Source organism: Sciurus carolinensis, chromosome 14 (genome assembly GCF_902686445.1).
Source record: "Sciurus carolinensis chromosome 14, mSciCar1.2, whole genome shotgun sequence".
In the NCBI taxonomy this organism is placed as follows: Eukaryota; Metazoa; Chordata; class Mammalia; order Rodentia; family Sciuridae; genus Sciurus; species Sciurus carolinensis.
Genome location: NC_062226.1, coordinates 24,341,191 through 24,365,741, shown reverse-complemented (window position 1 = coordinate 24,365,741; position 24,551 = coordinate 24,341,191). Strand labels below are relative to the sequence as shown.

The following is a 24,551-nucleotide window of genomic DNA, read 5'->3' as shown; positions in this document are numbered from 1 at the left end:
TGATACATGTTTGCAACTTTATACTTCTACATTTGGGCTCATTTGCTATAATAGTAATACAAAGTTTTTATTAAAAAGTTTTATGGCAAAATAAACAAAATAGAACCAAACCCAAATGCACACAGAAAGGGGCAGGAAGAGAAGTATCAGTTCCTATCCTATCAGCAATAGCTGAAAAAATAAAAATGTTTCCTCTGTTTCTCTGGAAAATGTTAACTTTTCCTGTTAATCTCAACCACCAAAGGTTTTACACAAGCTTGCACATATGCATGATTTTAACTCTTGTTTTTGTTTAAAATGACTGAATCCTAGGTGTTAAACTCGTAAATACATGAGATAGTAATATTTGATAAACTCCCCAACACAGTCAAATGCTTCCTTAACATTGTTCAGCGTTTAGAGTAGTCTATTCAGAAGTTAGTTCCCTAAAAAAGCACAAAGTTATCTTATAGCTTCATGGTTGTCATTTCTAATTTCCTAGAGGCAACAAGTATTTTGTCTTGAAGTGAAAATCCAAAGGCACTCAAACATGAATATTAATTGATGCCCCATTTAAATTATAAACCTCCATATAAATTATAAATCAATGTAAGTGTTCAACAGTGAAAGAATAAAAAATAATTATAATGACACTAATATTTGTTGAGCGTTACTATGTGTCAAATGCATATATGCACTTTAGAAAGATAACTCTACAAACAATAATAGCACCATTTTAATTTTTTTTTTTTTCAGTACTGGGGATTGAATCTGGGTCCTTGTGCATGCTAGGCAAGTGTTCTACCACTGAGCTATATCCTAGGTCTTTATTTTATTATTTTATGTAATTTTATTATTTTATTATTTTATTTTTTCATTTCATTATTTTGAAACAGGATCTTGTTAAATGGTCAAGGCTGTCCTCAAACTTGCGATCCTCCTGACTCAGACTCCCAAGTAGCCACAATTGTAGGTGCGTAACACCACCTCCCCATTAATAGCCCCATTTTACAGATGAGAACACTGAGATCTAAAAAAAGTTAGTAGCTTGCCCAAAGTCTCTCTGCTGGCATTTGGAAGAGAGACGGACACATGGGCAGTCTGACTATCAGTCTCTAGTTCTCTATCATGACTTTGTATTATTCCCCTCAGATGAATGTCGAGTTGTCCAGAGGAGAAAATGGTGCATAGGTGCTAACTAGGCCAGAACCATTTCAGTGATAGAAGTCTTAAATTCATACACATTAAGAACAACAGGGAGGTTCCAGTCACATTCGCGTACCCGAGGCACAAAGTGACCATGAAAGGAAAGGGCACCTTGAATAAGAAGAGATGACGTGTGGAGTCCATGACACCTGATGGCTTCCAAAAGAGTCCCTTTAGGCAGCTGCCTGGGCTTACCTGTGGAGAACTGCACTCCGGGGGTGTTTGTCAGTAGTTCCTGTCCTCCTCTTGCTCGCCCTACATTGACACAGTGGCTCACCACGAAGCCAACGAGGGCTCAGGACACCCTTTCAATAGAAGGCCCCACTCTGCGTTTTCCGTGCATTGCCCCCTCTATTAAGGAATGGCTTTTACAAGTGCCACATAATAATTTAGTGCCAGGAAACAAGTCTCTCTCTCCTCTCACAAGCTGGTTTGTTTCCTTTTAGCAAACAATAAGAATTATATAACCTTTTGTTTCTCACATTTTTGTTTTGCCTTTCAGGAAGTACAAGATAAATTTCATACTTAATTAAAATAATCATGTTTGCCAAAGTTTCTGGTACATTTGTTTTCATCTCTCACTTTCACGGGTTTATTGAATTTTTATTGTAAGCTATTTCAAATCCTTTTTTATAGTAGGAAACATATAAATTATGAATAGAATAAGTCTCTCTCCTGCTTCCCACATAAAACCTACTCTCTAATCCAGCAAATGGCTAGAAGTCCAAGAGTCAAACCAGAGTTCCCCCTTTCCTTTAGTCAATAACCTTGTTCTAGAAATCCAACCACCTTAATGAGTATTTGTGTACTCTTCCTGCTCTTTACAACCCTATTACGCTGTCTTCATCTGGCTGTTTTCATTGTAATGCTTCCATTTTAATCTCCCTGCTTTCATTCTCAACCTCTCTCAACCTGTCCTCATGTATTCTTCTCCTCCACCATCTAAAAGATTTCTAACACAGTCTCTTTCATCTGGCTCAAAATTCCTCAATGACTCTCTATTACTGAGAGAAGACTCTATTACATCATTCACATACCATGTAAGAACTTGCTCCTCACCGGGTATCATGGTACACGCCTGTAATCCCAGCAGATCAGGAGGCTGAGGCAGGAGGATCAAGAGTTTAAAGCCAGCCTCAGAAATTTAGTGAGGCCCTAAGCAACTCAGCAAGACCCTGTCCATAAATAAAATATAAAAAGGGCTGGGGATGTGGCTCAGTGGTTGAGTGCCCTTGGGTTCAATCCCCAGCACCCTCCCACCCCCCAAGAAAAAAAAAAAAAAAAGAATGGTCCCCTCTATATTTACTTAGTCTTATTACACTCACTTCTTTTCCCCTAAAGACCTTCCAAAGCTACTTGCTCCCCTCTCAGGGTTGCTCACCGCAGGACCTGGCGCCAGCATTCATCCAGCTGTTCATTCCCTGAACCTTGCAGTATGCACAACTCCTCCTCTGTCACATTCCCCATCCAAGCATCAGCAGGCCCTGTCGGCTTCACCTGACAGTATCGTCAGATGCTACTGCCTTGTACCACCTCCAGTCTATCATCACCTGACCTATATCACCAATATCTATCACCTGGACCACCGCAACAGCCTTCTAACTGACTTCTCCAATTCCTCCATCAAACCCCCTAACATACACTCTCTAAACAGGAACCACCAGTTGCCCTTTGAAGACGTATTTACTCATTTATCATGACCTGTCTCCCTCATTAGAACACAGGCTGCATGCGGATAGACTTCTGAGTGATTTGTACATGGCTATATCCCCATAGCCTAGAATAACGCCCCGTCTATTGCCAGCACTCAGGAGATATTTGAAAAATGAAGACACAAATGATAATTCAACAAAACCAAACTATTTGTAGCTCTCAAAACACCTCGGGTTCTGAAATGCTTCTGGGCCACCAGCAATAGAGAACTATAACAACGCAAGGCCTAAAGTCATGACAAATGTCTGCCATAGAGCATGGGCACCCACTAATGTAATATTTTCTACATGGCGGGAGGTAGGCTACCATGGTCCTCGAAGGCAAAGCCCAGGCCTCACACTTTGGATCGCTCGCCACCAGCGTGACCAGTGAAAGAGTCCTGTGTTTCAGATTTAGAACTTGAGCCAAAAGAAGTTCAATATTCCTGGAAGCTAAGCCAGGCCTTCAGTGCCCTCGATGTTTATTATCAGAAGACCCAAGCACAATACACACCTTTACTCAAAATAAAACAGCAGTTAGTCATCATAGCCAAAGCAATAAAACTGGTATAAATAGACTTCAAAATCAATATCCACATACCTGCTTGTTTGGCTTCAATACAGGCAATACTTATTTCTTCTTTCAAATCCCAGTTTTCATTGGCTATTGCTTCACCTACTTTGACAAATCTTCCAACTGCCAGGTTGACGGCTTGTCCTACACGCTGAATTGCTTGCAGAGTTTTATCAGACTTTTTGGTGTTATCTTTATGATTAATAAGTGTGGTAATCTAAAAGTAAGATAAAAGCAACTGGCTTTAATTCTTTTTTTCATTGAGACATAATATTTGTATTTATAAATGAGAAAGAGCAGAACAATTCAAGACATAGATGCACAGATCAAATCAGGGTAACAAGTATGTCCACCTCCTCAAACATTCATCATTTCTGTGTGAGAGGTATGTTGTTAAAAGTTTATGCTTAAGACCAGGCTTTTCTTTCTTATTTGTTCTTTTAGTTATACATGACAGTAGAATGTATTTTGACACATTATACACACAATGGAGCATAACTTCCCATTCTTGTGGTTGTCCTTGATATAGAGTTACACTGGTCACGTATTCATGTATGAATATAGGAAAGCCATGTCCAGTTCATTCTGTCTTTCCTATTCCCATCCCTCCTCCCTTCCTTTCATTCCATTCTGTCTAATCCAAAGTACTTCTATTCTTCCCTACCTCCCACCCATTGTGTATTAGCATCTGCATATCGAAGAGAACATTTGGCCTTTGGTTTTCTGTGATTGGCTTATTTCACTAAGCCTAATAGTCTCCCATTCAATCCATTTACTGGCAAATGCTGTAATTCCATTCTTCTTTAAGGTTGAGTAATAGTCCATTGTGTATATACAACACATTTTCTTTATCCATTCATCTGTTAAAGGATACCTAGGTTGGTTCCATAGTTTAGTTATTGTGAATTCTGCTATAAACATTGATGCGGCTGTGTTACTATAGTACACTGATTTTAAATCCTTTGGGTATATACGAAGGAGTGGGATAACTGGGTCAAATGGTGGTTCCATTCCAAGTTTTTTGAAGAATCTCACACTGCTTTCCAGAGTGTGTAAACCAATTTGCAACCCCAACAGTAATGTATGAATATACATCCTTGCTAACACTTAAATTGTTATTTGTATTCTTGATAACTGCCATTCTGACTGGAGTGAGATGAAATCTCAGTGTAGTTTTAATTTGCATTCTCTAATTGAACTAGCTTTAACTTTATCTCAACATTTTGTTTTAAGTTATATCACAAGGAACAAGAAAATCAAGCCTAGCATATTGGACTAGCCCAATGGATTAAATCAATAATGTTAGCTGTTTCAACCCAGGGACATTCAGCAAAGTATCTTGCATCATTCCTCAGGACAATACTTGCATTGATTACAATCCCAAGTGCACCTAAGGGCAATTATCTGGGGCACACAGTTCCAGTAACTCTTCAGATCTTTCGAAAAATCTTAGGAGAAAAGCAGGAGAGAATAGATCATTACATTCCCATAACTCACAGAACACCAAGTACTTCAGGTCCATTTTCCTCTGCCACGTCCTGAGCGGCTGTGAGGGTGGAGCGAGCACCCTCCCCGGCGTTCCACTCCATGGGACCTCCGTCCACAGGTTGTATGAAGTAGTACATGTGCCATTCGTGGTTACAGAATTAACTGAATACTTAGAGTGACCAGCATAGTCTATTTTCTACCTCTCTAAATTTTGCTGCATCAGTCTCAAAGTCAATGAAATACCAAGGTTGTAACACTTGTTCCCGGGCCCCAACATTAAAAAAAAAAAAAAAAGATGCCAAGCTCAGCTTACTGCAACAAATATAAATCTTTCAAAATATTCAGAAAATTAATATCTGAACTATACTGACATATAAAAATATTTATTAAAGAACATTGTATGAGAACTTGGGATGACGTTCAGTGGTTGAGTATATTTCTAGCATGCATGAGGGCCTGAGTTCAATCCTCAGCACCAAAAAAGGAAACAGAAAAGAAAGGTACATGAAGAAACAGATCCCAACTAGTAAATGTATGTAGAATTTAACTTTGAAATTATTTATATGGCATATCAACAAAGACTACAATAGAGAATGAAGAGAAGAGAAAGGAATTCACTCATATCCTTTGAGAAATTAGTATGTGCAATGCACTTTATATGTCAAGGTATTAATAATTTAGAAGAGAAAGGCCTAGATTTGAATCTTATTTCTGCCATTATCAAAATGATCTAGCAAAATGTCCTTAATCTCTCTAAATTTCCACATCTACAATGTTTTCCAACATAGTTTTAATATCTACTAAATACCCTGAAGATGCATGGGTGAGTAAGATTCATACAATCCATTAGGTTTATAGTATAAAATGCCAGTAATTCAATCACACAGAATGTATTTGTTGTACACTACCATATGCCAAGTAAAATTCTAGGCGATGATGAAATAACATTGAAGAAAAAAGAAAAAGCCCTTGCTGTCATGGGGTGGCATTCTAATGGGGGAGCTGGGGAGACAAAATAAATGGGTCATCAAAAAAACTTTAAGGTACATGCTATGCAAAATGTTAAAATAGGCTCATTTGATTTAAAGTATCTGTGTAGCTGCCTGAGATTGGTTCATCTTCTTTCTATGACAAAGAGATATTTAAGCAGAGATCTAAATAGTAGCAAGTAGCCAGGCTGGCGAACACCAGGAAATAGCATTCTAGGGAGCAGCAATGGTCAGGGGCAGGGGCAGGGGCAGGGGCAGGAATGAGCCTGTCTTGTTCAAGGAAGTCAGACCAGAAGTGGTCAAAGCACACTGAACAAGGAGGCAAGTGTAAAACCAATGTCCAAGAGATGGAACGGGTGGGAACTAGCCATGGAAGGCTGGAAACTGGAGCCAAGAGTTCAGGTTTGATTCTGTGTATCACAGGAAGCTACCGAAAGGCTTTTAAATAGGAAAGTGGTGTGATCTCTGGAGTGGTATTAAAATGTGTTCATGAATTCTCTCATTCTTCTCCCTTCCAAAGGTGGAGCCTTGTTCCTCTCCCCTTGAATGTGGGTTCAGCTCAATGAATAGACCAAAGTGGAAGCAATGGAGTACTTCTGAGGCTAGGTCATGGAACACACCCTGACTTCCATCTCACTTGCCAACTCTTTGGGATCAGTTAGAGTAGGGGGAAAAAAAAAAAAAACAGCTGCCATAACAAGGAGGCACTCAAGCAAATCCATGGAGAGCCCCACAAGGTGAGGACTTTGGACAACAGACAGAAAAAAACAGAGGTCTCCTGCCAAAGCCAGATGAGCAAAACTGAGAGCAGATCTCCAGCCCCAGTCAAGCCTTTGGACCACTACAGGCCCAGCTAAACATCTTTTTAGCAATTTCATGGTAGACTTGAATTCAGAACCACCAGGTAAGCCACTCCAGAATTCTTGGTCTACAGAAAGTATGAGATAATTGTTGTTTTGAGGCACTAAATTTGGGGGAATTTGTTCCACGTTGATGGATAACTAATACTAAATTCTGGAGTAATGCTATAACAAAACCTAAAATGTAAAAATAGCTTTGAAATTGGGACGTGGAAGTTGAATGGACTTTGACAGGTAAGTAAAAGACCCAAGAGTGCATGGGGGGTGTAGTCCAGCAGTAGAGCACTTGCCTGGAATGCAGGAGGCCCAGGGTTGAATTCCCAGAATCATTTTTCTTTCTTTCTTTCTTTTCTTTCTTTCTTTCTTTCTTTCTTTCTTTCTTTCTTTCTTTCTTTCTTTCTTAAAGCTAGAAGAGCATTGAAAAAACTTTGTAGAAGCACAATAATTGGGGGGCATTACTCCATTTGGATTGTCATAACAAACTATCTTACACTGGGTGATTTATAAACAACAGAAATTCATTAGATAGAGTTCTGGAAGCTAAGAAGTTCAGAGTTAGGGCTCCATAAGACTCAGTGTCTGGTGAGGGCCAGTTCTTTGTGGATCATGCCTTCTAGGTCTTGGCATGGCAGGAAGGGGAAACAGGTTCCCTCGGCCTCTTTTATATTAGTCCCATTCATGACTTAGTCACCTCCCAAAAGCTGATAATATAGCACCATGGCAGTGAAGTTCCAAGATATCAGTTGTGGGAAGAAAGCAAATCATTGCAGAAGTTAGAAAGTTTAAAGAAAAGTGAGAAAAATCTCAATGGAAAATGAAGAAAAAGAGACCCTTCTTATGGAGTATGGAAAGAAGAAAGTATATCTAATGAATTCAGTGATCTAACTAAGGAGATGTCAAAGCAGACTTTGAAGGTCCTATCTGGCTTCTTCTGCTGGTTACAGTAAAATTCAAGAGAAAAGAGAAGTTAAATACTGTTAAATAAAAGCAGGCCAGAACTTGCTCATTTTGAAAATTCATAGCCAAATGGCATACCATGCTAATATTAAGAATGGCTTCTAGGCAAAAATATAATCTGTCAAGAAAGCATCATCTAAAAATGAAACTATAGGTGTGACTATAAAATCTTATGCTACAATCTCAGCATGATCCAAGGAAACAAGTTTCCTAAGAAGCTTAGAGTTTTTGTCTCTAAGCAGTTCCAGCAGAAGCCCAGTTAGAGAAGGAGACTTGTAGATATGGCTTTTGTCTAATACTGAGTCCAATATGACTCCAGACCAACAAATGTAATTAAGTTGGCAGAAACATCATCAACCTGGACAGAAAAAGACAGATCAATACAAAATGAAAAGGAACTTTTATACCCCCAAGCATCCATGGGCAAGGAGCAGACTGAGAAAACTATCACTGCAAACAAGGGCTACCTTTCATGAAAAAGGACAATGACAACAGGATGGCAAAAGGAGGAGGCAATGCCAAGGGTGATGAAAAACCATTTCCAGGACTTGAGTCCAAACCAAGGAACTACCAGTCTGTGCCCAGGAGAATTTCAGAAGGCTATAAGCCAACAGTTCCTAGTCTCCCCATTTCCTATTTGCCCCCTAAAAAAAGAGAGAAGTGTCTATAGTGGTTGTTATTATTTTGGAGGAAACAGAATCCTTTCTTCAAAATAAACTAAAAAACACAAAATAAAATTAAAAATTACCTAAAAGCCCACTATGTAATCCCATCAAATAATTGCTACAGTTGATTCTTGCGAGCGACTGTGGGTCCTAGTGCTGGGAAGCAGGAAACAATTATGAAGCCCATTGGCACCACCTCAATCTTTCTCCACACCTGGTGAGCTTTGCCACCTCTGACTACCACCTACCTTGGGATATTCGGGAGTGAAAAGGAGTGTAAGTTGTTGCTTGGGCTGAATGTGTCCCCTCAAAATTCACTTATGGAAATCCAAAGCCGCACTGTGATGGCTTTAGGAGGTGGAGCTTTGGCAAATGATTAGATCCTGAGTATGGGGCTCTCGTGAACGGGGTTAGTGCCCTTGTAAAATAGCCCCCAGAAAGATCCTTGCCCTTTTTCTGCCTTGTGAGGACAGTGAAAAGATACCCATCTGTGATCCAGGAAGCAGGTCTCACGAGACACTGAGTCTGCCAGCACCTTGAGATTAGACCACTCAGGACTGTGAGAAAGACACTGCTGTTGTTTAAGATACCTCATCTATGGTCTTTTTCTTACAGCAGCCCAAAGTAAGACAGTTATTTATATGAAGTTTTAAATTTTCAGTGATAAAGGAAAGATCCCATAATTGGGCTAAAATACCAACTATTGTTCACTTCCCAAGCACACACTTGGCTTTCACTGCAAGCATCCTCCCCAGTGCATAATTAGGTGTGGCTGTCTTCCTCTTATTCAAAGCAGTGTGGATAACGTTTGATCTAAATACAGATATGCCTTTACAACTGATATTTAGGGGCGCTAAGTCGACTCAATACATTATTATTAAAAGAACTACATATGCCGGGTGCCGTAGCACACACAGGCAATTCCACCTCTCAGGAGGCTGAGGCAGGAGGATCACAAGATCGAGGCCAACCTGGGCAACTTAGCAAGACTCTGTCTCAAAATAGAAAATAAATAAAAGGGGTGCTGGAAGTGTAGCTCAGTGGTAGAGCACTTGTGTTAGTATGTGTAAGGCCGTGGGTTCAATCTTGAAAACCACAAAGAAAAAAGAAAAGATTTAGTTAGCTCCTAAAATTATTTTCAATCTTGTATAAAAATGAAGTTTCAAAAGTTATACATGATTTGGTTCAAAAGAGAAAATGAAAAATATAGGAAAACCGCAGGAAATAAAAATCACTAATAATCCTACAACACCATGAGCATTTTGGCATATTTCTTTCCAGTCTTGTTTTCTAAATATACAAACTTAAATATACAGTTTTATGAAATTTAAATTAAATTTCAATTTCCTTATGCAAAAAATAAAACTAGCTGAGATTTATTAAGCACAACAGTACTAGGCACTAGAGAATGTTTTACATGTGTCCATTCATTTAATGCTTACATTTCTAGTATCTAATAGGTGCATGCTATTATTACCTTCATTTTACAGATAAAAAACCTGAAATTTGAAGAGATTAAGAATTTGCAGGGCTGGGGAGATAGCACAGTCAGTAGAGTGCTTGCCTTGTAAGCACAAGGCCCTGGGTTCAATCCCCAGCACCCAAAAAAAAAAAAAAAAAAAAAAAAAAAAGAATTTGCCCAAGGTCACAAAGTTAGAAAGCTGTCTACACTATTAATCACTGCAATGTCTCTCTTACCTACTAGGATTCTACTGAGGATCAAGGGGGAAACAGCTTTGAAAATTATGTCAAATAAAATTTCAGCTATTACTCTTGAAAAATAGGCAGCATATTAATTAAGAGTCACAAGTTGGAACTGCCTGACAAATCCTAGAGAACGTTCCAGAGAGAACAACTACATGAACCAGAAAAGAAGGCAGAGAAGGCATCCCATGGGGAAAGAAAGAAGAACTGATATATTAAAGAATTTTGCAATGGAAGAAAAGAATATGTAGGACTTACTTGCTACCTTCTGACAAAGTGTGTCAAGAAATACAAATTACTAACAAAGTATATCCTAGCAGTTAAAAGCATGGACTTTGCCTGGGTTTGAATCCTGGCTCTGCTACATGACCATGCAGCCAGTTCTTTCTGTGACTGTTCTCATCTATAAAAATGGGGATAATAATAGCATCCATCTCATAAGGTTACTGTGTAGAAAAAATAAATGAGTGAATATAAAATCCTGTATTTAAAAGAGTGACTATTATACAATAAGCACCACCTAATTATTAGACATCATTACACTGATTAGATTTCTAGAATCTCTGTTCTTTCCTGATATTTGTGATGTTTTTAATTTGTAGAAAAACTGACAGCCAATCCTAGATTGAAAAGGACTTTTTTTAGTTTATTTATTTACCTGCAGAGAGGCAAGAGAGCAAATGAAGGAAGCCAGGATGAAAGAAAGAACAAAACCAATTCACTGTTTGAATTGTGTTTTATCTTTGCAATTAAAAACACTTATCCACGTACATAAATCAGCAAAGTGCAGAGAAGGCCCCTCATCTACTCTCTCCAGCTGCAACTCACTGAAACAAGGACTCTCAATGTTTCCAAGGTGATGCAGAGAGAAATGGGAAACTGAAATGAGCTACCTGCAATGTGCAGGGTCTAGAAATGGTGAATGAAGGAAATCTACCACAGACAGGAAAAGACTAGTAGGGAGTAGAATAACATTCCACACCAGGGTGGAGCTCTGTGGCAGAGATCCTTCTTCCCTTCCTGGGATAGAAACATTTTAAGACCTGGAGTGTGAGTTTTGACAGGAAGAATAAAGAGATTATTAAAGGAGATGGGTAGTTGCTGTGCAGAACAGATCTTTGGTTCTTAGTCCAGGACTTTTCAAAAACTGAATTATAAAATATGCAACAGAAAAGTATATGTAATATAAATACACATAGTTTAAAAACATGAAAAGAAGACCCAAGCACCCACCACCAAGTTCAAGGGAACAACGCCAAATCTCTGACAGCCCATGATCCGCTTCCTCCCTCACCCCAGAGGATACCACCTGATTTTGCATTCATTACTCTCTTAAAACTGTTGCACATATGGTGTAGCCTTAATGTATGGTTAAATTTCGCCTGGTTTTGAACCCTAATTTTTTTTCATTCAACATTGTTTCATCCATATTGATAATTATAGCTGTGGTTCATTTTACTGGCACAAAGTATCTTACTGGATGAACATAGCACGATTTCTTTAGACATTCTACAGTTAAAAGACATCTGGATGGTTTCTGGTTTGGGGTCATTTCAAGTAAAAATGCTCTCCCTATTCCTAACAATTTCCCTAATATATTTTTCAGGGGCTTCTCTGGGGGTATAGACTTACAAGTGGAATCACTGGGCCATTGTAATACCCATTTTTGTACCAGTTTACATTTATTTTTTGTTTATTTTTATAGTGCTGGGGATCAAACCCAGGACCTTGCCCATGCTAAGCACACACTCCACCACCGAGTTACATCCTCGCCCCCACCTTCAATTTTAATAGATTACAATAAGCTGTTTTCCAAAATGGTTGTGACGTTAACGTTTCCATCATCTCCACCTTCCCCACCAACACTTGTTCTCATTGTGGTTTATATTTCTAATGAAATTGAACTTCTTTGTAATTATCTTTAATCCATTTATTTCCTTTTTTGTAAGATAACGATTGCTTTTACCAGCTTTCAACAGCTAATCTTTTTTATTTTTGATTCACTGAAGCACTTTATTCTGGGTTACTCATCATTTCTTGGCTGGCTGTGTTGTAATCATATTCTCTCACTTTATGGCTTATCTTTTCACCTTTATAATGTCTCTAAATTTTCATTTTGAGGTATGGGATTAAACCCAAGGCTTTACACGTTAGGCAAACACACTAACATTAAGCTATATCCCTAATCCTTTTTATGTTTTATTTTTGAGACAGGGTCTCTCTAATTTAGTTGCCCAGATTGACCTCAAACTTGAAATCCTCCTGCCTCAGACTCCAAAGTAGCTGGGATTACACTAGTGGCTTATCACGATTATACCTGGCTTATAATGTCTTTCAATGAACAAAGGTTCTTCACTTTAATATAGTCATATTTATTAACCTTTTCTTAGTTTATACTTCTAGTGTAGTAAGAAATCCTTTCCCACAATAACATAGTAACAACATTGCCCTATTTTTTTTGTGTTATAAGTCTTTACTTTCATATTTATATATCTAATCCATCTGGAATTGTTTTTTTTTTTCTTTTTGTGTTTTTATTCTCTTTATTTCTATTTTTTGTTTTGTTTTGTTTTTGCTTTCTTGTTTCTTAGAAACATATTTTATTTATATATGGTACTGAGAATCAAACCATTTTTTTTAACATGGTGCAAGACAGAGATCTAATTTCATGTATTTCTATTTAGATAAATTATTAGTCTCATTTTTTAAAGTTCTTCCTTTCCCTACTGTTCAGCTGTCATTTACCAAGTCTCAGTGTAATGGATCTGTTCCAGGTAGCTCTATTATATTTTTTTCTAGTTTCATTTGTCCTCCTTGTTCTTATTTTTACATTATAGCTTTATAATAAGTCTTGAAATCTGGTAGAGCAAGTCCACCCACCTGTATCCCTTCTCGATATTCTTGGTCATTTGTTCTTTCATAATTTTAGAATTATCTTAATCAAATTATACCTTAAAATCCTGTTGAAATTTTAATTGGAATTACATTAAATTTTTAGATCAATGAAGGAAATTGAAGTATGTTTACAACTTCATGTCAATCTAGATATGAACACAGCATTATCCCCCTCATTTATTTAGCTCTACTTTAGTTTTTTATAAAAGTTTTGTCCTTCAAGTTTTGTCCTTGAAAACAAACATTCTTAACCAAAAAAAAAAAAAGTTTTAAATTTTCTCCATTTAGTTTGGTATCACTCTTTTGAGATACACATTTTCCCCTCCTAGGAAACTATTATTTTGCTCTCTTGTTATTATAACTGGCTTTAGAAGTACTTTTTCTGTTTATTATTTAATAATATTATTAATATTTTTAATTGTCAATAAACCTTTATTTTATTTATATCTGGTGCTGAGAATCAAACCCAGTGCCTCACACATGCTAGGCAAGCACTCCACCACTGACCCACAACTCCAGTCCTTCTGTTTATTATTAAGGTAGAAAAATAAAATTGATTTTAGTATTCCATATTCTGTGAATTTGCTAAACATTTCTAATTTTATAAATTATTCATAGCCTCTTTTAAACTTTCTATGTAGATAATAATATCATAATGACACTTGATTTTTCCTTTCCTATCTCTATACCTTTTATTTCTTCTTCTTATTGCACCTGCTAGGATTTTTAGTACAGGTTGACTAGAAGCTGTGATAGTAAATAGTCAATTATAGTTTTAACGGAAATGTTTGTTTTAAATCTGATTGTCGCTATGATGTTAACTGTAAGTTTTCTGTAGATACTGTCATGTGAAAGAAAGTTTTGTTTTTTTCTACTAGTTTGCTAGGTACTCTAGATCATGATGCTGCATGTAACTGAATGCCTTTTCTGCATATAGTTATGAACATATATCTTGTCTAGTCTGTGAAGACATAAATTGTACACATTTTTCTAATACTGACACAACCTTGCATTCCCAGAATAAGATCTATAATTTGGAGAGTCAAAAAAGGTGAGACTAAATCAAAACAGAAACTATCTACTTTAAACTGTACAGTGCTAACCTTGTTTATTTACCTCAAGACCCTGTTTCTGGGGCTGGGGAGATGGCTCAGTTGGTAGAGTGCTTGCCTTGTAAGCACAAGGCCCTGGGTTCGATCCCCAGCACCCCCCCCCAAAAAAAAAAAAAAACCTGTTTCTTCCAAAGCATCAGTCCTGATTCATACATGGCTTTGCTTTGCTTTTCTTCTCTCTCTTTTTTCCTTTTTGAGACAGGGTCTGGCTAAGTTGCCTAGGCTGGCCTGGAACTTTTTGATCCTTTTGCCTCAGCCTGGCAGATAACTGGGATTACAGGTGTGCACCATCACTCCCAGCTACCCAAGTCTTCTCTGAGTTCTCAGAGCACTTACTTTTGATGATGTTCATTTGATACCTAGAATGGGATATTCTATACATGTCCTATTTACCAACTGGAATATATGCCCCTTAAAAAGCAGCAACTAATAAGTACGTAATAAATCCTTGCTTACAAGTATTTAAAATATTCTTGTGTGGATGAGATATAAAAAAATTAGTTAAGTAACAATGCAGCATCCTTGGAAAAATAAGACTTCTACATGAGGTTTTTAAGGAGCTGAAGTTTTAATGTAACACTGAAACTTTCAGATCATTCTAAATTGTACTTCATAGTTTCCTACCCGCCTTGTTAACAGAGTATTCTAGCCATGCTTTTTATACATTTTTTGATGTTAAGTAAGACTTAACTTTTTCTTGTTGAGACAATTATTAGGAATATCAGTTATGGTATTATGACATCTCTGCATAGCTGTGCAGTACCGAACATGTGGGATGCAGAAACTAAGCCATGGCCCTGAACAAGACCTTAAGGGGTGGGGGTGGGAGGGTGGGGCAGAAACAGAGATGGAGGTATTTTTCTTCTGTGGCACTGACCTCTAGTTAACTCTCAGTTGCCATTCACTTTCCTCCTCTCTTCTCACCCTTTCACCCCAGAATTATACAATGTAGCTCCTAGGACTCATAGGTTTTAAGCAGTGATACTATAAAAAGTTACCATTTCTACAAACTGAACCCCTTGTTTTTGCCACTGTGGACACTCTGTACATACTACAGCTGACCTCATCACTGCCTCTACTCTCCAGAGGGGACACAGCATACAGTAGTAGCTAAACACACAGATCTGGAGCCATGCTGCCTGAATGCAAACCCCACTTTGGCACTTGGAATTGAAAGTCCTAATGACAAGTTCCATGATTTTGCTATTCTTTAATTTCCTTCTCTGACTTATGAAAATAAATATCTACCTCACAGAATTGTACTAAGAATTAAATGAATTAATATTTCCAAAGTGCTTAGAACATAGCCTAACATATAATATGGAATAAATGGATAAAATACTATAAACTCCATTGCTCTTCTGTCTCTTAAAACTGTTCCATTGTTTCTCACTTTTTTTGTGGTTGTCCTGGAGGTGGTCTTTTAGGAGAAGGAAAGAAGGAGACAACACTAAGGGATCCCAGCAGTTCTTCCCACTGATCAGTGCCTCCATCAGACAGGAAGGGGAGGAGTGTCAGGTGTGTCACTGCTCCATTAGTCATGGGAAACAGGTGAAGAAAATGGGGTTGTGTATTTAAATATCAGCATAACAGGAATCTAGGGACAAGTGTGACTGCCGTTTTCAAATGCTTGCCCTGGGATGGAGAAACGGGAGTATTTTAAATTCTACAAACAGCTACAGACTCCCCATCACTGAACATGGTTAAGCAGGGTACTGGTGGCCAGGTGTCAAGGATGCTCTAAGCAAAGAATTTTTTTAATGCAGAGTCGGATTTCTTTTTCTTCTAAAATCTTGGTAATCCTGGTATGAGTCACCAAGATGTTACAATCTAGGCATGAGTCACGCATCACCAATGCACTGCTTAAGAAGGCACAGAATTCTTCAGTCTCCACAGTGCTTGGCACAGTACCACAGATCTAAGTGAGGAATTCTAGTCCTCGGGCTATGTATACCTCAGCTCAGAGTTAACAAAATCTTTAACACTAAGTGTATCAGTTAGCCGATTCCAGACTTCTGTTATAATGGACAAATACAATAATGCAATACAATAATGGGACTTGGCAAAAAGGTGTGCATCTGGATTAACTCTGAGGCAGTCCTTCCCGTCACTCTTCCCACACGCCGGACAAACGCAGACAGAAGTGGGCAGGCAGGTCCAGGGAGGCCGGGGTGAGTGAGGGCTGGGCGAGCCCGACGGCAGGGGAAGGGGACAAAGGCCTCTGGAGCGCACGCTGGACTGGGAGGCTGGTAGGAATGACCCAGCTCGTGCAAACGGCAGGGATTCTGGCCTGGGATGCGAACCGCCGACAGCAACTGGCCGCCCAACTGCACTAGCCAGGTCCTGGGTGCTGGGGGGCCCCGCAGGGGTCCTCTCTGCCCCCGGGCTGGGCCGGGGGCCCGCGGTGCCTAGCCGCGCGACGGGCGCTGGGCACCGGCGGGAAGGCACCTGCAAGGCTCTGCACCGCGGTCCCGCAGCCTCGCTGCTCAGCCCACCGCGCTGGGCCGCCGAGTCTCGGGCCGTCACGGCCTCCGCCCGCCCGCGATCCCGCTCGGGAGGTCGGACCCCGGCCGCAGCACGCGCGCGGAAAGTGGGGCAGCGGCTGACTCCCGCCCCGCCTGGCCCGCCCGGGTCGCGCGAGCTGCCGCCGCCATCGCGGGCCGCGCTGGAGGGAGAAGAGGGGCCGCGCCGGACGCCACTTTACCTGAGAAACCAGAGGGAGCAGCGTTTGCTCCACCGACCGAGTTTTGATCTCGAGTCCCGAGTCGAAGGCAAAGCCCGACGGACAGGAGCCGTGGACTGCCCCCGCGCCGGCGGGGCCGGGACAGGCAGCCATGGCCCTCGGTCGCTCTTGCAGTCGGCGCTGCGCGGCGGGCCGGCAGCCCGCTGCAGTCAGCCCGCGGGTCTACAGCCGCTGCTCCGCACCCGCGCAGCCCGAGGCTCCGCCCCCGCAAGCCCCGCCCCGGGCCCAACCCCCATCAGGCCCCGCCCCCAGACTGCCCCACTGCCTCGGCCCCGCCCCGAGCCCCTTGGACTCGCCTGCTCTCCGCAGCCCACTCCCTAGCCCGGACACCCCCCCCCGCCCCGGCAGGGCTCCGCCCTCTTTCCTCCGCGCTGGGCGCCCAATCTCTTTGCGAACCCGGAGAAGCAAGACACATGAGTCTCCCAGGAGGACAAGGTCCCCAGCAAAGTTTTTCATCTTCCTGATAGATGACATGTCCGAAATCAATTCCAAATCCCCGCAAAAACCTCTGGAATCTGCGCTGGGGTTGAAACTGAAAACAGAACCAGTCAAGTCAGGGGGCGGGGCCTCTCGTCTTCGAGTCTTCTTGGGAAGGTCCCTTTTCCATCCTTATATTACGAATGTATTTCTAGTACTTGGGAGTCGGATTTAAAATGAAAACGTTTAATGATGCAATAAGGAATACCTGGGTACTCAGCAAGAAGATGGTATATCTTTCAGGCTGTTTATTCTCCCAAAGGGAATTAAACATGAAAAAAACATTATTGTTCAACCCTATTACTTTTTAAATTACTTTTCGAAATTGATTTCTCTTTAGGCACAGAGCAGTTTCTTAACAGATCAATGAATGCAAAGTTATCACTGTATATTTCTGACTGAAGTCACTTACTGCCAAGGTTAAAAATCTGGTCTCTGAGCCCAAATTTAACTTAAGAGTCCCTGTGACAGGAGGGAATGTAGAATACCCCTTACATTCAAGTTTCCAGAAGCAAAGCCAAAGGGAGGTTGTCAGAAGCCCTCAGCCGGTGAAGGAGTTCTAGACTTGAGCAACTGATTTGAGGAGTATTAAGAACTGTTTGGTGAAGTATCACGTCTGCCAATGAGACACTGTCAGGGTAGAAAAGAATCTAAGGCTGCTTAGTCCACCCTTACACCTTAGCGGGATCACTCCTCCATTCACTACCTCAGACTGATGAGCTGGATACCATCAACCTGAAGTGTTGGGAGCTGTTCCCCAAGCACTGTTGAAATGTGCTTTGCCAGAGTGCTTCCACTTGGTCCAGCTTCCTCTCCCGGAGCTGCACAGGCATCTTAGGCATTGAAGATAGCCAAGCTAACTTGTTCCCTTCATTCAAAAAGTACAGTTTCTTAATTCAACTCTCTTCAATTCCTATGTCTCAGTCATGCACCTCACCGTTTCCTTATCTACCACAAGACTACCTTTCCCCAGTGCAATGAGGGATTCGGCTACAGTTGGGGACCCTTAGCATCTTTTTAAGGTGCCCAGCATCCACTCTCTAACCATACCTCCCTCACCCAAGTTGAGTAAATTTCATAAAAATTCAGTGGACACTGGTACCAAAGAGAGAAATTAGGATATAAGGCCTGAGAGAAAGATGGAGGTAATACACCTGAAGATCAAATTTCTCAAGAGACAAGAGGCTAAGGTTACCATTCAACACCAGTAATTTTATTTCAAAATATAAATATTTTACATTTTACAAAGAGGTTACATCAGTAGGTTGTCAGAGCAAGTTAAAGCTAAGAAACAGCATTTTTGTAAGAATAAAGAATATTTATTGTCATATTTGACTATGTTTACTTTCAAGCTATCTCTCCTTTGCCTGAGAATGTGGAGAGGACACATTTTCAAAGAATTACATGAGCATTACAACTATATGTCCAATCTTAGTTTCACAATCAAATGGTATTTGAAATACACTCCAGTCACCTAAACAAGTGGCACTGCAAAGGACAAAGAAGGGTTTCTCTGGGATAGCCACATTGAGAGTTCACATCTGGGTCTCTGCTAAACAACAGAATTGGTATTTCATAAAAAGCTGAAATGATGTTACTTTAGGATTTGTCTCCATACCTTTCACTGTAAAATCTAAACCTAGTGAACAGGTGTGGTTAAGAGAACTCTGGACTTGGAGTCAGAAGTTCTGCAACTGAATTCTGGCTCCATCCTTTTGTGGTCTAAACTTAGGGGAAAATCACACACACACACACACACACACACACAAAACTTTCAGAGCCTCCAGTGCCTCATCTGCAATGATTATAATACTGCCTAGCTCACAGGGTTGTTTTCTAAAGGTGTCTGAAAACTATAAAGTGCCATACAAAAACATTATTAAAATGTAATACCAATATATCACCCACTGTATTTGCACAATACTTGATCCTTGAAAAACTTGCAAAATTAAACACAAATACTGATTTTACACACCATAAGTGGAAAAGAACCTCTATACTTTCAAGTGTAGCTCTGAATGGCAAATATGCTTGCTTTCTAGTATCTCACTGAAATGTGAGATTTATTAATGATTTCAGGATATCACAGCAATACATTCACTATTCAGTATTTCCACTAGGGATATATTCTAAAAGAGCTGTAAACTTGATCAAGAGCTATATTCCCAAGGGACCTGCAGTCCTTTGAAATGCTCAGAGAAAAGGGGGGGGGGGCACAATCTAAGGTCAGACAGTACTTGTGACCTCTTATTAATTCACAATGTTATCATAGCATGTTAAGAACTCTTCAAAGTCCCAAGGAAAAGAAGTTCAGCATTCCTCAATGTTAACTGAGCATTGAACACACACACACACACACACACACACACACACACACACAAATGAGATTTTTCCTCTTACAACATCTATCAACATCTCTTAGAACTATTGCTATAAGAAAAACACTTTGCCAAAAGCTGCTTAATTACAAGGAAAGGAGTAGAGAAGGAGAACATGGACTAAGAGAAACAGAACTGTATTCCATTCTGAATTCCATGACTGACTGTGTGTATGCACATGTCAGACAAACTACTTTCACCTAGGCATTTGTTTCCTTCCCTAGAAAATGACATGATTGCCTGATTATATGCAACCCATTCTAGCACAGTATTTCTATCACTCTAGTAGACAGGACATCTTGATTTATAATTTTTGTGTTTATCAAAAAAAAAAATCTTCTTAGTGGCTTCAGATATGTTTATTTTCTTTAGGGTCTCAATAATCAATGTTAATAAAATTAATGTATTTTGATGGTAAAATGTATAAAGACAAGAAATTGATAAAAATAAAAAGTACACATTCTTAGCTGGAAGTAGCATTTGGGAGCATGTTGCCAGAAGGTATTTCCACTGTGAAAAGGGCTCTCTCAGTCCTACTGGAGAATTCTTGTAAGGGTGCTGGGAGAGCTTCAGAGGGGGCTTATAAGGTCAAGACTGAATGTCTTGAGGGGTTTTAAACATAAATCCTCAGGATGAAAGTTCTGGATAGCTCACCTGAATCAATTTGCTCTAATCTACCCCTCATGGCCTGCATTTCTGAGTATTCTAGCCCAGCAGGGACACATTCCTGAAGCACTAATGTAAGCAAGGTGGGAACTAGAGGTACTAGGAAGTCCTGATAGGTCATAAAGGGTTCATGTTAAGACCAAGGTTAGTCAGAAGACCTCACCTGCAAACCCTGAGGCAGCCCTTTAACTGGAATAAGCAGCTGCCAATTCCAAAGGCTATAGAGTTCATTTAAATACAGGGTCTCCATGTAACATGTTTTGCCTATCTTTCCACAGTTAAGAGTCAATCCACGCTAGTCTTCCAGACCAAGGAAAAACTGCTAGTTAATTGCCTCTCATGAAGAGGGGGTTAGAATATCTTGTAATTTTAACAATATCCAGACTAGCATTTAAGGTAGTCAAACAGAAATTGTCCAGGAACAGAATGTGGAATTCAAAAAGGACTTAAAGGACATGGAACTTATGCTGAAGATTCTATGCCTTATTATGGCTTGGAAAAGACAGGAGCATCTCTGTGTGCAGAGCTTTTATCTCTCCCAACACCCATACCTTCAGTTTACAACTGATGGTGAACCTTCAAGTAATCTTTAATAAATCCATACAACACAAGATGCTTGGACAGTGTTCTGTCCTCGGTATTTACTGAAGCTACATCTACTTTGTTGACACATTGTTCCTAGGGAAACTTCCTCTTTCTGTGTTAAATTTTGATGGAGATTCTTTGGGACAAGTTATTGTTGAGACCTGAACTTAAGATTCCTACCTTGTCACACCATCTGATCTCTATCTACATCCTGTGAAAATTCTATGAAACCTCCCTGTGCCTAAGGGCACATGCTGGGGTGCCTCTCTCTGGTTCTGATTTTCCCGGCTGGTGGACTGACCCAGTCCTTAGGCTGTTGCTGTAGCAACAGAGCAGTTCAAGTTTCCTGATCAGGACTGTGCAGCACTCTGGGGCACCTCTGCTCCTGATATTTCAGGGTGGTATTACATCACTGCTGCTAATTTTGGCAGCTTGAAACTATTCACTTACAGCTTATAGTTCCTCTCTAAGAACCCAGCAGTCATGCTAATAATTATCCCAGCAACAGTCATATATTAGCTCAAGTTTAGCCTCTTGCAATATTACTTTACACAACTAAAAGCATTTCGGAGGAACATAATTTATATACGCACACTAATTCATTGTGTATAGTATTTCCCTCTTATGAATGTGCTAATTACAGCTGTAAACTTACCAGTATATAGTTAAGGAAAACAAATTTTTTGACCCTTTTAAGACAAAATTTTTAAGTTTAGTTTTACACATGATCTGGCTAAAATTTAAGGTGAGAGCGCCTTCTTATGAGTTATCTCCTTCAGCAGCACCCTGTACAGTCCCTGGCATGGAGCCTAGAGTAAGCAAACTCTTGAGAAATGTGCTAATGAACAAATAAATAAATCACCAAATAACTGACTAAAGAGGAGAGTTAGCTATTTAGTGGTCAAATCAAACACTTAATGGAATAGCAGGATATAAAAGTTAAAGGATTCATAATACAAATAAGAGATCCACAGGTAGTCTACTATAGAACAACGGTTGAAAGACATCATGATAGCCTTTTCTAGATTTTTTTTTTGTTTAAGTAGCATAAGAATATATTTAAGCAAATAAATTGTCAACTTTATAGTGAAATGTTTAAGAAAAAAAATAATTTCTACTTTTAAATGTTTTCCTTCAACATTACAAACTCCTTCCACTCCATACTCCTTTGAGAACAAAGGATGGGCCTGATGATTATTCTAAATGGTAGAAAGGGTCAAAGCTAAGGGCAGGGCCCCAGGCCCAGCACTATGATTAAATGCAGGGCAATTCTGCAGGCATAACAAATGCCAACATCCCTTCTGGCTCACAGGACTGGGGAGCCTGCAAAACAGAGAAGGAACAGCAGAGTGTGCAGACTAAGGAGTCAGAAAGAGCTGAGGTCAAATCTCACTAAACTATGTGACTGCACTGGTCACTCTTCAGAACCTTACCTTCCCCATGTAGTAAAATAATAAGAAACTACATGAATACTAATGTGAAGTGGTCGTGAAATAATATGTGTAAAAGGACTGTATAAAATGTAAAGCACTATGCTGGTTAATGTAATATCTGAGATATTTAAGGAGTTACAATTCAGTTCAGCAAGCATTCATCTAGAGTCGTTATGTGCAAGGCACTGTGCTAAGTGACAAAATATAAATATAAAATTATACTGCTAAATAACTACCTGGCAGAGTTCCAAATAATTAAACGGGGAATACATTTAACAAATCAATACCACTACACCTGAGAGTTTTCACTTAAACATTTAAAAGAAAAAAACTCAATGAGCATGAATTCTATCATAGTGTTTAACATTCATAGCAGCTTCTTGAGTATTTAAATTTATGTGGGCAGCCAAGTTTTAAATTTTGGCAACACTGTAATGAGGGACAGAGGGAGAAGGAAGAGCTTCAGACTTTCTGTATCTCCTCTGGTTGCAACATTCAGCAGAACACCAAATACACTTCCCTACCCTTGCACTTAAGATTTGTTCTTTCTCAAGGAGGAAACAATATGTTGTTCAAGAAGGGTAATCCTGCTCAAAAAACTACATACTCAAAAGTGAAAACCCTCTTCACTGAAAAGTGACTGTCATAGAAAAGTTTATGAATAGGTTTCTTAAAATAAGAGAAAGTGTCATTGTATATATTTTTTAACAGCAGGTAGTTTAGACTTTTTGAAATAACTTTATAAATACATATTACTATAATAAGATATAATCAAAGTGGGAAGAATTCAAGCCACGGTGTCAGTGTATAAACGGAAACTTCAAGCCATCTTAGCAACAGTTAAGTGAGCACACCACATTTCTGAACTCTAATCTATTTGAAAATGCAAAGCAGCCCTCAGTGAGTTCTCTCTTGCCCAGGTGTTCTGTACTGAAGGCCAGGAGGCTTCTTTTCTTGTCTTGGTGCTGCCTTCTAGGCACAGCTGAAAGGACAAAAGGCCATAGCTCAGCTGAACTCACTGTCAAGGTGAAACTTCCTAGAGAAACCACTGCAGTGAAACCAAGTCAGTCTACTGAAGATTTCAAATCTTCAGAGATGTCACGGAAAGTCCTAAAAGGAGAAAAGACAGAATGTTTAGTTTGCGTTTGGAAAAAGCGGGGGAGGCAACAAAGTCACATTGGTGGAAGTGTCTAACCAGTCACCATACAACAGTACTCTATAAACTTGAGAGCCTGGATGAGATTATACAGCCACTATTTTTTTCTTAAGATTTTCACTTAAATTGTTTCAAAGTCTGTTAGTTGTCCCTCATTCTTTACTAATAAGAATCCCAGCTTCTTGCTGAGTTTGTTATCTCCCATTCAAAAGACTATTTCCCCAGACTCCCTCGAGACTACATATGACCACCTGACTAAGTTTCGGCTCATGGGACGTAAGTGGAAGTGTTATGCCACTTTGGGTGTTATGCCAACTTCTTAAGAGAGAGCACTCTCCCTCAGCTCTCTGACCTTCTTATTTGCTGGAAAGAGGATATGATAACATTGAAGAAGAAAAACAGAGATCAAAGATTAAACACTGAATGGATAAGTTTTGTTAGAAAACAGGAAAGCTGATCCAGCAGAGTCCATCAAGCTCTGAAGGATGAGGTTCAGGAATGGGGCAAACCTTGTAATCAAATGACTTGAACAGTTTCTGACCCACATCAGACATGTTAAGTGAATATTGCTAACTGACAGGTAGAATCTGGGCTGGATGGAAGTGGTCTTCTGTAAACATAAGCGTACCTCAGGACTCAGGACAGCAGCAGCTAACCTGGCTTGAACCCAGGGGCTTGAGCTTGAACTTGAACTTGGCTTGAATGCAGGGGCTCTACCTCTGAGCTACGTCCTAGACCTTTTTTTTTTGAGACAGCAACCCTCCTGCGTCAGCCTCCCAAGTCACTGGTACTATAGACATGTGCCACCACTGCACCCGCCTCTGCTAATTTGGCTTTAATACAAAATTTACATGCCTGATCTGTAAATGTCACCAGGTCACGTTTATATCTATACTGGCGCCTAATGGCCAGGTCAGGGTTTATCAAAAAAACATGAGTCCCAGCATCCATCTTAGACAAAAGAGCCTCACATCACAGCTGGCAATACCTCAG

At 39.9% G+C, this 24,551-nt stretch overlaps 2 protein-coding genes and 1 non-coding gene across 5 annotated transcripts in view; 1 reads left to right on the top strand and 2 right to left on the bottom strand.

The window, feature by feature from the left end:
* The window catches only part of Ctnnal1 (catenin alpha like 1), a 57,744-nt gene extending 40,680 nt beyond the window's left edge, over window positions 1-17,064 (bottom strand). Inside the window, exons 1-2 of one of the 2 annotated variants that reach the window (XM_047525231.1) lie at window positions 16,825-17,064; window positions 3,478-3,667 (exon numbers count right to left, since the gene is read on the bottom strand). In XM_047525231.1, the coding sequence (XP_047381187.1) occupies window positions 3,478-3,667; window positions 16,825-16,956 (322 nt within the window). In that variant the 5' untranslated portion in view covers window positions 16,957-17,064. The remainder of the gene's footprint in view (window positions 1-3,477; window positions 3,668-16,824) is intronic. The other variant, XM_047525229.1, reaches the window with a different exon arrangement.
* Trnat-ugu (transfer RNA threonine (anticodon UGU)) lies at window positions 14,148-14,224 on the top strand. The gene has a single exon. It is a non-coding gene; the product is annotated as a tRNA-Thr (tRNA).
* Window positions 17,065-18,531: 1,467 nt separating the features above from the next.
* The window catches only part of Tmem245 (transmembrane protein 245), an 85,983-nt gene continuing 79,963 nt past the window's right edge, over window positions 18,532-24,551 (bottom strand). For both annotated transcript variants that reach the window (XM_047524467.1, XM_047524468.1), the window contains one exon: window positions 18,532-23,512. In XM_047524467.1, the coding sequence (XP_047380423.1) occupies window positions 23,467-23,512 (46 nt within the window). In that variant the 3' untranslated portion in view covers window positions 18,532-23,466. The remainder of the gene's footprint in view (window positions 23,513-24,551) is intronic.